The sequence below is a fragment of the Myotis nattereri genome (assembly GCF_964212035.1).
Source record: "Myotis nattereri genome assembly, chromosome: X".
NCBI lineage: Eukaryota > Metazoa > Chordata > Mammalia > Chiroptera > Vespertilionidae > Myotis > Myotis nattereri.
Window position 1 is genome coordinate 144,827,935 of NC_138078.1, and position 13,475 is coordinate 144,841,409.

The 13,475-nt window shown below is 46.6% G+C and overlaps 1 protein-coding gene across 1 annotated transcript in view; it reads left to right on the forward strand.

Moving 5' to 3' along the window:
* Window positions 1-6,299: 6,299 nt before the first annotated feature.
* The window catches only part of FAM120C (family with sequence similarity 120 member C), a gene marked incomplete at its 5' end in the record, with an annotated part of 65,016 nt that continues 57,840 nt past the window's right edge, over window positions 6,300-13,475 (forward strand). The window contains one exon of the mRNA XM_081115438.1: window positions 6,300-7,001. Within this exon, the coding sequence (XP_080971564.1) occupies window positions 6,300-7,001 (702 nt within the window). The remainder of the gene's footprint in view (window positions 7,002-13,475) is intronic.

Genomic DNA, 13,475 nt, shown 5'->3' on the forward strand with positions numbered 1-13,475 from the left:
AGTGTACACACCACCAGCTCCCATTCTGGTAGGTTTTCTTTTCATTTTCAAAAAGTTAAAAAGGCGGAAAGTCAAGCAAGAAGGGAAGAGAGAAACTGGGCTCTTGAGAAAAGAAAGTGCCAGTGTAAAATAAATTCCTAATTGTGTGCTTGTAATCCTTCCAGTTTTTTTTTTTAAGTTGCATTTCTTTTTTACTATGTTTTAAGATTTCAGATTGAGATTTGTGGTCCAGAACATACCCTCAGCAGAAATAGTGACTGATCGAAAAGTGCAGTTGTTCAAGGTCTGCCATGCTCAATCACATAAAGCTTCGTTTGATATGAATATTAAGCATGTAGACCTAGTTCAGCATGGGAGCCACTCAGGAAGTTTATGCAATTAATGAACTTTCATGCATAATTTACTATGAAGTATACAGAATTTCAGTCACATCTCTACATTTAACATTTAGTTGTATATGTGAACTCTTTTTTTCATCGATTTTTTTTTTTTTTTAAGAGAGGGGAAGGGGAAGAGAGAGAGAGGAACATTCATCGGTTGCCTCCTGTACACTCCCCAACCGGGGATTGAACCCGCAACCTGGATATGTGCCCTGACCCGGAATCCAACTTACCACCTGTTAGTGTACAGGACAATGCTCCAACTAACTGAGCCACACCGGCCAGGGCTGAACTCTCTTTTCTTAATTGGGGAATGTAGCATTATATAGAATGTTGTTAAACTTCATTTTAATCCTTGACCTTAACTTTTCTTTTCTTTTTTGGGGTAAACCAAGTGATCTGCCTTTAAGCAGCTGTCTTATTTTGGTTATTTGAAACTGTGATTTTTATTTCATTTGTACCCAACCATTGTAAGTATTTTGTTTCCTGGAAATTTTGTTTTCAAACAGAAAATAAAGGCTGTGTTAAAATAAAATGAGTATGTCATCTTATTAAAATGGTATCGGAGTCACTGCAGTCATCTGGCTTAAACTAGTTCTTCACTTACCAAATTTAACTTGGCAGATTTTTAAAAATTGAGTCCTATAGATTATGCTGGCTGATCAGACCAACCAAGCTGTGTTATCTCTTGATTTATAGCCCCAACAAATTTTGAGTTGGACCTCTTTTCCACACTTGTCAATCAGCAATAACTGTCACACTCACTATGATTTACTGAGCACCTACTATGTTAGGTAGGCATTTATCTGTGATATCTTTTTTTAAAAAATATATTTTATTGATTTTTTACAGAGAGGAAGGGAGAGAGATAGTTAGAAACATCGATGAGAGAGAAACATCAATCAGCTGCCTCCTGCACATCTCCTACTGGGGATATGCCCGCAACCCAGGCACATGCCCTTGACCGGAATCGAACCTGGGACCCTTCAGTCCGCAGGCCGACGCTCCATCCACTGAGCCAAACCGGTTTTGGCATATCTGTGATATCTTAATTCATAAAACAATCCTATAAACTAGGTCTGTTACTATCTACACTTGATAGAGAAAATTGGAAAATCAAAGAGATTAAAAAATTTACCAAGGTAACAAGAGCTAGTAAATGGTGAAGCCTGGGTCCAAACCCAGGTCTGTCTGACTCCAAAGCTCACAGAAAAAATCCCGAGCCATACTGTCAGATGTACTACGTGAAACATAATCCAAATACATTTACAGTAGGTTTTCATCAAATTAGAGGATTAGTATGCTTTTACACATCTTAACATGAAGTTATATCTAGTACTTGTGTCATAATTTCAGCTGTAGTATATGTAGTACAAAAAAGAATTCAAAATATGCCCTCTGCACATACTTAGTATTTCTTTTCATATTGACTGATTATGGTCCACCTTTAGAAAAAAGTGCATTTGGATATGTCCCTCCCACATCTCTTATCACCACAATACTGTGACTTTAGGAGACTATCAGTGATGTCAGATCACTTGTTCATTTGATAATTTAGGTAGAAAAATCATGCATATGTTTATACAAACAGTCATAGAGGAAGAGGCCATTCAGAAATATTCAAGATTAAGTAGGGATTATTTTTTGTATTAAAACTTGGCACCTTTTTATTTCAAGTATGAGAGATTGCCAGTGAAATTAAAGTTGTTTTCCTTCTTTAGAAAATAAATATAAAAAAGAAATAAAAAAAGAAAATAAATATAAACCACAAAAATCAGTATAAATTGTATCCCTTACATATTTTCCCAGATAGTACTTTATCTATAGATAGGGATTTTTTAATTTTTTAAATTGATTTTAGAGAGAAGGAGAGGGACAGAGAAACATCAATGATGAGAAAGAATCATCCCTCGGCTGCCTCCTGCACATCCCACACGGGATCGAGCCCAAAACCCAGGCATGTGCCCTGACTGGGAATCAAATCTACCTCCTGAGTCATAGGTCGATGCTCAACCACTGAGCCACACCGGCTGGGCTCCAGCAGGCTTTTTCATCTCTCCTTCAGCTCAACCCCAAATTCTCTGGAAAGGTATATAAAGGTTGGCTCCTGCTGCAACCATGAGGATAAGGTAGCAAAGAGGTTCTGGGGAGACAAAGCAATAGATGTTTACCCATAGTCCTCCTTTTTACAGCCAAAAACACATAGGCCATTTCCACCTTATCTACAATTTCAAAAATGCCCACACCTGACATAACCCTGGGACAACTGCAAGTCACATGCAACTACTGTATCCGGAAGCAACGGCACCGCATGAACATGCCCCTTCCTCGTCTAAGTCAGTGATAAACTCAATGTAACTCCTCTTGATTCTAAAACTTAACTGCCACCAGTAGATCTAATGTGCAATAGTAGAGAAATAATTTAATTAACCATGATAAACATTCTCTTTCAGGAAAGGAGAGGGGCACACTATTATCAACCACCAGGTCTGAATATGCACCATTTCCACCTGCGTAGGAAAAAGGAACTAAATCACAGCATAGAAAAGTGTATGTGAGTCCATTTATTTCTTTTTTTAAAATATATTTTATTGACTTTTTACAAAGAGGAGGGGAGAGGGATAGTTAGAAGCATCGATGAGAGAGAAACATCAATTCAGCTGCCTCCTACACACCCTACCCACTGGGGATGTGCCCGCAACCAAGGTACATGCCCTTGACCGGAATCGAACCTGGGACCCTTGAGTCCGCAGGCCGACGCTCTATCCACTGAGCCAAACTGGTTAGGGCAGGAGTCCATTTATTGATGTGCCTTTTTTGTTATTCTCACCAGAGGGTATTTTTTCCACTGACTTTTAGAGTAAGAAGGGAGGGAGGATAGGGGGAGAGAGAGAGAGAGAGAGAGAAACAGTGATGTGAGACACTGATTGGTTGCCTCCTGCACACAGCCTGACCCAGGCCAGGGATCAAACCTGCAACCCAGGTACGTGCCTTTGATTGAGAATCGAACCTGCAACCCTTTGGTGCATGGGCTGATGCTCTAACCACTGAGCACACCAGCCTGTGCTTGATGTACCTCCTTGCTTAAGTAGTCTGTACTTGGGCCAGGGCATGCCCTACAAGAGCAGTGATTCTCAAATGTGAGAATGCACCTGGAGGGCTAGTGAGACCTGCAAAAACTCAACACAAACACTCTGTTCAAACACCTGCTTTAAGAGACTTGACCAAATTTTAGTGGGGCTTCTAGCAGCCTAGGGCAGAGTTCTCACCTGGAAAAGCTCAGCAAGGTCAACAGTGCTTTAACTGAACGCAATTAACCTTTCCCCTGTCGCTTTGAGATGTAGATTCCTCTCCCACAGCTCCAGGGCGTCTCTCCTCAGGGCCATTCCCTTGAACTGCAATCATCAGGAAGCCTAGGGCCTCTTATCTCCCAGCCTCCGTGGGAGGATAGACTCCTCACTTCCACAATGGACAGCTCGCAGACGCAGCCGGCCGAACTGCACCTACACTGACCCACCCGTTGTTGTTTTCCACTTCCCTGACACCACTGAGCCCCTGCTTGCTCCTCTCCCTCCTTCAAATGCCCAGTCACCCCTGCACAAATGGGAATGGGGCTCAGCTTTCCCCCTACTGTCAGGAGTGACTGAATAAAATCTGTCTTCACTGCTTTACTGCCCTATCTTTGACAATACCTAAACCACAGATTGCTCCGCACTTGCACCGCCAGAGTTTCTGATTCTGGAGGTCTGGAGTGAGGCCTGACAATGTACATTTCCAGCAGTTTGTAGGTGATATTGATATGTTGGTCGAGGGAGAATCGCTGCTCTGGCTCACGGTCCCTGTTCCCCTAGAGAGGGTAGAGATATGATCTTCTAGTGATACTTCAACACTTAATTTGCCTGCCTGTATATTCCATTGGAGGGGATTCAGAATGCTAATAAGTGCCAAGAATCTTGTCAAGTTCTGCTCCGTTACCTCTTCAGATCTGTTGAAGGGAATAACCCGGTTCATCCTGTTGCAAATTCTATTTCTTAGCACTTTACCTAAGGACTTGGCTCCTTCTCCCTGGCTTTCTGCTCCACGTTTGCAGTTCAGAGCTTGGATGGGAAGTCATAGGCTGAGTTCAGGGCTGTGAAGCTTCTCTTGTCTGATCTTAGTCTTGCCTCCTTGCATTCCAGCTGACTGCATTTACAGAGACATCATCACATTAGGGGGCCTGAAGAACAAGGCAATACTATGGACCTTTATACAGATAACCCCATTCCAATTGCCTGTGCCAGTTTCCTAATCAGTGAGACATTTTAAGTGTGAGTTCTACTGTTAAGTCAGTGAAACCCATGATTATCTGACCCTCAGCAACTGCATATCTCTTAATACAGGCAGAAGGGCTACTGTGTTTTGAGTCCCAAGGACAATAAGCAACTGCTTTATTGCCAAATAACATAGAATGCCAACTTTTTTTTTAAATTGTCATCTGAGGACATGCTTAGAGAGAGAGAGAAAAAATCAATGGAAAAACGTATCCTCGGGTGAGGATTGAATGAATATCTATCTATATAATTTGGAATTGGAGTTCTTGTAGTTATTTTACCAGACTTCCCTGACAGGTTGATTCACAATGAGGTGTAAAAACAAAGGTCCTAATCATAGGACATTGCAACTCAGTGAATACCAGAAAGGTACAACTTGTAGTTTAATTTGTGTTGGTGCTTACGTCCCTGCCCAAAGAGATCCCGAGGACAATGGATAGTCAATTTCACTTTTTCTCTACATTGCCTTGGGCAAAAAATAATGTAAGGTTCACTAATTCATTAACTGGGGCCACCAACTCTTGAAAAAATTGCAGTTGCTCAAAATTAAATGAATTGCTTCAGAAATGGTGGTGATTATTTTTTATGTTCCACAGCGTCCATCCTTCTCAAGCATTAAAAGCTACACATATTAGCCCCGGCCGGTGCCGCTCAGTGGAGTGTCCACCCGCGTACTCAAGGGTCGAGGGTTCACATTGGGCACGGACCAGGATTGCAGGTTCAGTCTCGCCCTCGGTGTGGATGCCTACAGGAGACAACCAATGGATGTGTTTCTCTCACATCGATGCTTTTTTTCCCCTCTCTCCCTCCCTCCCTTCCACTTTCTCTGGGAAATCAATAGAAAAAAAATGTCCTCAGGTGAGGATTACCAACAACAACAAAAGAGCTACACGTATTATTTTTTTCCCCTGAAATGAAAATTCCACCTCCCAGAGAATTTCAGCATACTTCAACTTAATCCAATTAATCCACTCCGCTTCCTTTCCCATGATGCCTCGCTCCTCCCTCTTTCCTGGGAAAGCCAGTAAATACCATGAAGCAACTCGGTGGATGCTAGGAGTTGAGGTGAAAATCCTAAACATATATCATCACGCCCCGCCACTGGTGATCCTGTGAGACTAAGGGCTGACGGGGTGGGAATCTTGTTCCTCGCCTGTATACCGAGGCCACGGAGAAAACTCTAACTCCCAGGATGCCTCTCTGCCCCGCCCCGCCCCCACTCCGCAGCTAGACAGTGTGTACCATCAATACTAGGCAACATGGCTTCCGGAAGTGGAAGGAAGAGGCTTCACCACTTTCGAAGCGGTGAGGAGAGGTAGGGGAGGAAAAAAAAAAGAGAGCGAGCGAAGTGACCGGAGCCCGTCATTGCTTTTCTCCTCCCAATCTCTCCGAAATCCCGTTGGCCTCAGCCCTCCTCTCCCCCCAAATCCAGTCAGTGGTCTCTTCCCACCCCGCCCTCGCTCCCGCGCTCCCGCCCCTCGGGAATCCTTTTCCCACCCCCTCGCCCCCCGCGGAGTGCGCACGCGCTCGCCCCCAGCTTCGCGCCCAGATCGCCGCTCCGCTCGCTCGCGCAGCCGCAGCCGCCGTCTCGTCTGCCCGCCGACGAAGCATGGGCGTCCAGGGCTTCCAGGAGTTCCTGGAGAAGCGCTGTCCCGGGGCCGTGGTCCCCGTGGACCTGCTCAAACTCGCACGCACGGTCTCGCGCCAGCAGCAGCAGTTCCAGCATTGCCAGCTGCCGCCTCAGGTGGCCCTAGCGCCCGGGGCTCCGCGCGTCGCCAGGGGACCCGGTCCTCTGCAGCCGCCGCTCCCGCCCCCTGGCTTGGGCGCCTACGCCGGGGGCGCGGGGCCGACTCGGCACCATCACCCGCCTCACCACTTCCACCACCATGGCCCGGGGCATCCCGGCCTGCACCCGCCGCCCCCGCCGCCGCCGCCCCCTCCCCCTCCGCTTCCAGGGGCTCGAGTGCTGGTAGACGCGGGCTCGGCGCTGCAGCGGCTCTATGGCGGCTACCAGACGGATTGGGTGTGTGGCGGCCAGTGGAACGCCATGCTGGGCTACTTGTCAGCGCTGTGCCAGGCTTGTGCCTATCCCGGCGGCGAGGGCCTGGAGCTGGTCGTCATGTTCCCCGGGGGCCTGGGCAAGGACCGGCTAGCCGAGTGGGGCCGTCGGTGCCAGACTGAGCGGCAGACAGCGCAACTGATCGTGGGACACGTGGGCAACAAGGGCACCCCTCCTCCACGGGCCTGGTTCCTGCCACCGGCCTGCCTGAGCCACTGCGTGAGGCTGGCACTCATCCGTTTCCGGGTCAAGGTGAGGGAAGGGCCCTCTTAATATGCCCCACACCTGTTCCCTCCTAACTAAACACCTACCCACCCACCCATCCACCCATTTAACTGCCTCCCCTCCACCCATTTACCGCCCAACTAACCCATTTGCCTACCTACCCTCGATCATTTTATCCATCTACCAACCCCTTCAAACCATTCCTTATCCATTCGCTCACCTCCTTAACCACATTTCTACCTATGTCATCCCAATAACTCCCTTTACCTTCCATTTATCCAGTTGGCCTATCCCTGGGTTGTAGAAAAATTTCTTTTGTATCCTCAACTTACTCCTGCTGTTTTCTGCCTAAAGCTGAAATGCCTTTTTCCGAATTTTTCCACTTGGCATCTCTCTTCTGTATGTCTCTTTCCAATCTTGAAGCAAATCAGTTAAACATGTTAATTGAACACCTTCTACAATATATTTCCCCATTTTCACCTAGTGCTTCTCCCTCCCCCACCTGTATGTCTGTTCAAGCTTTTTTTCATTTCAACAGGTACCTCCTCCCTAGCCAAAACACACAAGCAAAAAACAACAACAAAAAAAAACAACAAAAAACACCCCACTCATTCAGTTACTGTTCAACAAGTATTAACTCACTGAGAATGAGAGATTGAAAAAAACATGAGACATGGCCCTACCCTTGGAAAATCAAATCTGTATACATGAAATATTTATTTAGTGGTATAAGTGTGTACATGATTATATTTTATGGTGCATATTGCAAGTACAGTACCTGTTTTGTGTGTTGGGATAGCTGTGGGCTAAAATGGTCAGGGGAGGTTTCCTTGAAGAAGTTGGACCTCGCCTGGGTTTTCAAAGATGGGTTGGATTTGAATTGGTTGCTGGTTTGGGAGGAGGCTGCTTTAAGTGGGAGAAAGAAAATGAGCAGAAGCAAATGGAATATGAAGCGTGTGAGGCCCCACGGGCAGTTAAGTCTAATCTCCCCATGTAGTTGGTCACTGCATATGGGGCCTGGGGAAGAGCTTGGCAACATCCCCAGTTCTTGGCACTGCTATTGCTCTGTTGCTTTCCCATGCTCTTAGGTTTCAAGTTCCTACGTGTGGGGAATAGCAAGGCTTGAGAAGTAAATGAGGTGGGCAGGAAGAAGAAAAAAGTAGTGCAAGATTGGATAGGACAAAACCTCAAATCCATTCAGCCACTACGGCTCTGAGGGATGTGCTCACAGTCAGAAGACAGGACAGGAAATTGTGGGAATCATAAACTAAAGAAATGGTGCTGCAGGGAGTAATGAAAAAAAAAAAATCGCAGCTGAGACAATGAAAGACCCGCATAGAGAAGCTTACAGTGGTCATAGAGCTTGTGGCTAGAGTTTGGTCATACTAGACTCCTTGTGCTCAGCTTCAAATCTGTGCCTACACGGGGGAAGTTATAGCTGCTTTTAATAATGAAAAATCCAATCATGAGCTATGTCAAATGTACCAAGCCGGAAAAAAAATATAACAAGCTCATTTTGCTTGCCTTCCTGACTGAACATTTTTCAGTAGATTCATCATTCATAGCTGTTTTTTCCAATTTGTTTTCACCGCTACCACCCAAGCTTTTTTTTTTTAATACATTTTTTAAAATTGATTTTAGGGAGACAGGAAGAAGAGAGAGAAAAAAACATTGATCAGTTGCCTCCCATATGCTCCTGGCCCTAAGCTCCTGACTGTAGGCTCCTGACCTGGGAATCAAACCCCACAACCTAGGTATGTGCCCTGTCCTGGAATACATCCTGCTACCTTTTGGTGCCCAAGACAATGCTCAACCAACTGAGCCACACCGGCCAGGGCCCACCCAAGCTTGAAGGACTTTTTTTTTTTCTTTTAATATATATTTTTATTGATTTCAGAGAGGAAGGGAGAGAGAGAGAGAGAAACATCAATGATGAAAGAGAATCATTGATTGGCCATCCCCTGAATGCCCCCCACTGGGGATCGAGCCCACAACCTGGGCATGTGCCCTTGACCAGAATCGAACCTGGAACCCTTCAGTTTGGCTCTATCCACTGAGCCAAATCAGCCAGGTCGTTGAAGGACTTTTTACCTCATTGTCATTATTAACTGGGTTGCTGGCAACAATGGCTAACATTGATAGAAGGCTTAGTATGTGCCAGATACTAATTTATGTGCTTTAACAAAACATAAATAAAATTCTCTCATTTGATCATCACAATAACCCATGAAACAGTAATTCCTTTTCCAAATCAGGAAACTGAGGCACAGGAAGTTTAGAAACTTGCCTGGAATCACCCAGCAATAAATGGCAGAGCTGGGATTCTGGGACTCATGCCCAGGCTGTCTGGCTCCAAAGCTCATCCTCTTAACAACGGTGCTCTCTAAGAGGAATCTTTCTAAAGTGCCAGTGTGATTAGGTCATTCCCACACTCGACTAAAATCTTCCCTGGCTCCTGGGTAAAGACAGGTCTGGGTTGTTCATTTATATAGGGTGTCCCCCCCCCCCCCAAATGCATACACGCTTTGAATAATTATAAAGGCAGTGTTTATTAAAATACATTTCATTTTCATAATGTAATAGAATCAGCTGTTAAAGTGTATACATTTTTGGGGGACACCCTTGTATTATTTATTGCGTGCTTGCTATATCGGCTGGGTACTGTGCTGGTTGCTGAGGATTCAGAGATGAATAAGGTGACCCCTGCCCTCAATGAGGTCAGGTTAGTAAAAGAGCCAGACTGAAAGCGGAATTGCAGATACTGTGGGCTAATTGCAAAAGATGACGCATGTGCCTAGGCTGGGGAAATGATAGCTGCTTTTAATAACATGGCCCTTATCCAGGGGGGAATGGGGGGCATGCTTAATTCTGAGTGAGGGTGTGAAAGTTGGAGGCGGCTTCCCAGGCTGATGCTGAGCCTTGAAGGAGGCTGGGAAGAATAGATCAGATAGTGCCCAAGGGTATGGAGACCTAAAATGGCCTGTTGTGAGCTCTGAATAAATTTTAATTGGAGGTTGGCAGAAGAGTTGAACATAGGTTTGTGTTTTCCAGACTTTTTGGTACCCCAACAATCAAAATTTTTTAAAAAATAGATTGTTATTGATTTCAGAGAGGAAGGGAGCGGGACAGAGAGGTAGAAACATCAATGCAGAGAGAGCATCATTGATCGGCTGCCTCTTGCACACCCTACACTGGGGATCTAGCCCATAACCAGGGCCTGTGCCCTGATCAGGAATCGAACCTGGGACTCTTCAGTCTGCAAGCCAATGCTCTATCCTGTGAGCCAAACTGGCTAGGGCTCAGTCAACATTTTTGAGATGCAACCCTAAGGTGGGGCTACCAAGTTCATCAAAAAATAAGATGGATGGATGGATGTGTGAGAAAGCAGATATAGTAAAAATGGTAGAATCTTGGTGGTATCTGCATGTTCAGTGTAAAATTATTTCAGCTGTGCCATATATTTGCAATTTTTCATAATAAAATGTTCAGGGGGGGGGGAAATTCCAGCAGCTCTCTTGTATCCGAGAAACACCATTTAGGGAATATATAAATTTTATTCCCCAAGCTAAATTATAAACAAGCTCTTCGATCTTTTCAGATTCTTCATAGTGTCTTGTACATTTTAGGTGCAGGATAAATTTTTTCCCTGAATTAAATAGGTCTGTGATCCTAAGAGAATGAAATGTAAGAGTAACTTAAAAAGTGTGGAATGTGGTTCTTAATATAGTGGATTTAAGACTGGCTCCAAAATTGCATAGGTGAAGTTCTCTCTCCTGGTTCTGGTCAATGATTTTTGTGGTAGTGCTTGTTGTTATTGTTATAGAGAACTTCCTGGTTTATAGCCCAGATTCGAAAAGTGTTGGTTAAGAATTGATTGTGGTTTGCCTTTTGAAAGCTTTCTTTTTTGAAGTTGAAACTGGATTATTTAATTTATGATAATAAAGACAACTTTAAGTTATAGAAAAATGAATGTGGTTGGTATATGCTGCTCATGTCTTTTCAGATACATACTAGTTTTCACAGAACGATAAAAGTAGGTCTTTTTCGGTAGTGCGTGGACCCTGATGTGATAGCACCTTCCTGGGCCAAGACGTCCACTTCAGTTTTTGTTGTTGTTGTTAAATATGTTTTTATTGCTTTTTTAAAGAAAGAGGGGAAGAGAGAAAGAGATAGAAACATGGATCGGCTGCCTCCTGCACTCCCCACAGTAGGGATCGAGCCCGGGACCCCTCTGTCCGCAGGCCGACGCTCTAGCCGCTGAGCCGAACCAGCTAGGACTCCGCTTCGGTTTTGATCATCTCTGCAGGGATCAGAGTGGCTAGGTCTTCATGTCTATTCAGCCCCAGGATTTCTCGACAGAATTGCAAATTGTGATGTTCTGCGTACCCTTCCCCCTTACGTGAACGCGCATGCAGTCAGAACTCAGCTAAAAGTACTGACTTTGAGTAACTAGCGATCCAGCGAGGGCCAGCCTGTCACCCTGGATAGGGAGTTCCAAATCTGTGGCTTCTCCGTGGAGACGTGCGCTCCACTGGTGAACCATGCCGTTTTGTACCTTTGCCTCAATGACGCAGCAGGCTCTAGCTTTCGGAGGGAGTAGCTCAGACGGATTTGAGATATTTTCGAAAACGGCCTACGCAGGGAGAGTGACGGCGTTGTTTCAGATTGTCTAGTAGCACTGCGCCATCTTGAAGATAACAGATTTCACTTGCATGGTCGGAATGATTGGCGTGCTTACCGGTTTTTTAAAAAAAATGTATTCTAAGTTATATATATATATATATATATATATATATATATATATATATATATTATACTAGGGGCCCGGTGCACGAAATTCGTGCACTGGGTGTGTGTGTGGGGGGGGGGGAGTGTCCCTCAGCCCAGCCTGCCCCCTCTCACATACTGGGAGCCCTCAGGCATTGACCCCCATCACCCTCCAATCGCAGGATCGGCCCCTTGCCCAGGCCTGACGCCTCTGACAGAGGTGTCAGGCCTGGGCAGGGGACCCTTATTTCCCCCCATCACTGGTTCTGCCCCCAGCCCAGGCCTGATGCCTCTGGCCCAGGCATCAGGCCTGGGCAGGGGACCCCCAGACCCCTCCGATTGCTGACTCTGCCCCTTGCCCAGGCCTGATGCCTCGGCCAGAGGCGTAGACCCCCATCACCCTCTGATCACCTGATCGGCCCCTTGCCCAGGCCTGACGCCTCTGCCAGAGGTGTCAGGCTTGGACAGGGGACACCCATCTCCCCCCGATCACTGGCTCTGGCCCCCGCCCAGGCCTGAGGCCTCTGGCCCAGGAATCATGCCTGGGCAGGGGACCCCCATCTCCCTCTGATCGCTTGCTCCACCCCCCGCCCAAGCCTGACGCCTCTGACCCAGGCTTCAGGCCTGGGCAAGGGGACCATCATATCCCCCCAATCCCCGGCTCCGCCCCCCACCCAGGCCTGATGCCTCGGCCAGAGGAGTTGACCCTCATCACCCTCCGATCACCAATCACCGGATCGGCCCCTTGACCAGGCCTGAGGCCTCCGGCAGAGGTGTCAGGCCTAGGCAGGGGACCCCCAGCTCCCCACGGTTGCAGGCTCTGCCCCTGCCCAGACCTAACGCCTCTGGCTGAGGCGTCCGGCCCAGGCAGCGGGACCCGCAGCTGCAGCGGCCCCACAATCGTGGGCTCCGCTTTAGGCCCAGGCGAGGGACCCCTAGCTCCCAGGACTGCCAGCTTCGACCGTGCCCAGCTCCCATCGCTGGCTCCACCCCTACTTCCTGCTATCACTGGCCAGGGCGGCAAAGGCGCCTGATTCTCCGATCATGGCTGGGGGGCAGGGCAAAGGTGGCCTCAGGGCCGTCTTTGCCCTGCCCCCCAGCTCTTAGCTTCCTCCTGGGTTTCCGATCACTGTCAGTGGCAGGGGTCTTCTTCCTGCTTTCCCTTTCGCCTCCCTGCATTGTGACTACATATGCAAATTAGCCTCCATCTTGTTGGCAGTTAACCGCCATCTTGTTGGCAGTTAACCGCCATCTTGTTGGCAGTTAACTGCTAATCTTAGTTGGCAGTTAACTGCCAATCTTAGTTGGCAGTTAACTGCCAATCATAGTTGGCAGTTAATTTGCATATAGCCCTGATTAGCCAATGAAAAGGGTATCGTCGTACGCCAATTACCATTTTTCTCTTTTATTAGTGTAGATATATATATGTGTATATATATATTCGATTAAAGTTTATATTCAATATGATTTTCTATTAGTTTCGACTGTACAGCATAGTTACTGAAATGCTAATGCTTCTTTTTTTTAATATATTTTATTGATTTTTATACAGAGAGGAAGGGAGAGAGATAGAGAGTTAGAAACATCAATGAGAGAGAAACATCGATCAGCTGCCTCCTGCACATCTCCTACTGAGGATGTGCCCGCAACCCAGGTACATGCCCTTGACCGGAATCGAACCTGGGACCCTTCAGTCCGCAGGCCGACGCTCTATCCACTGAGCCAAACCGGTTT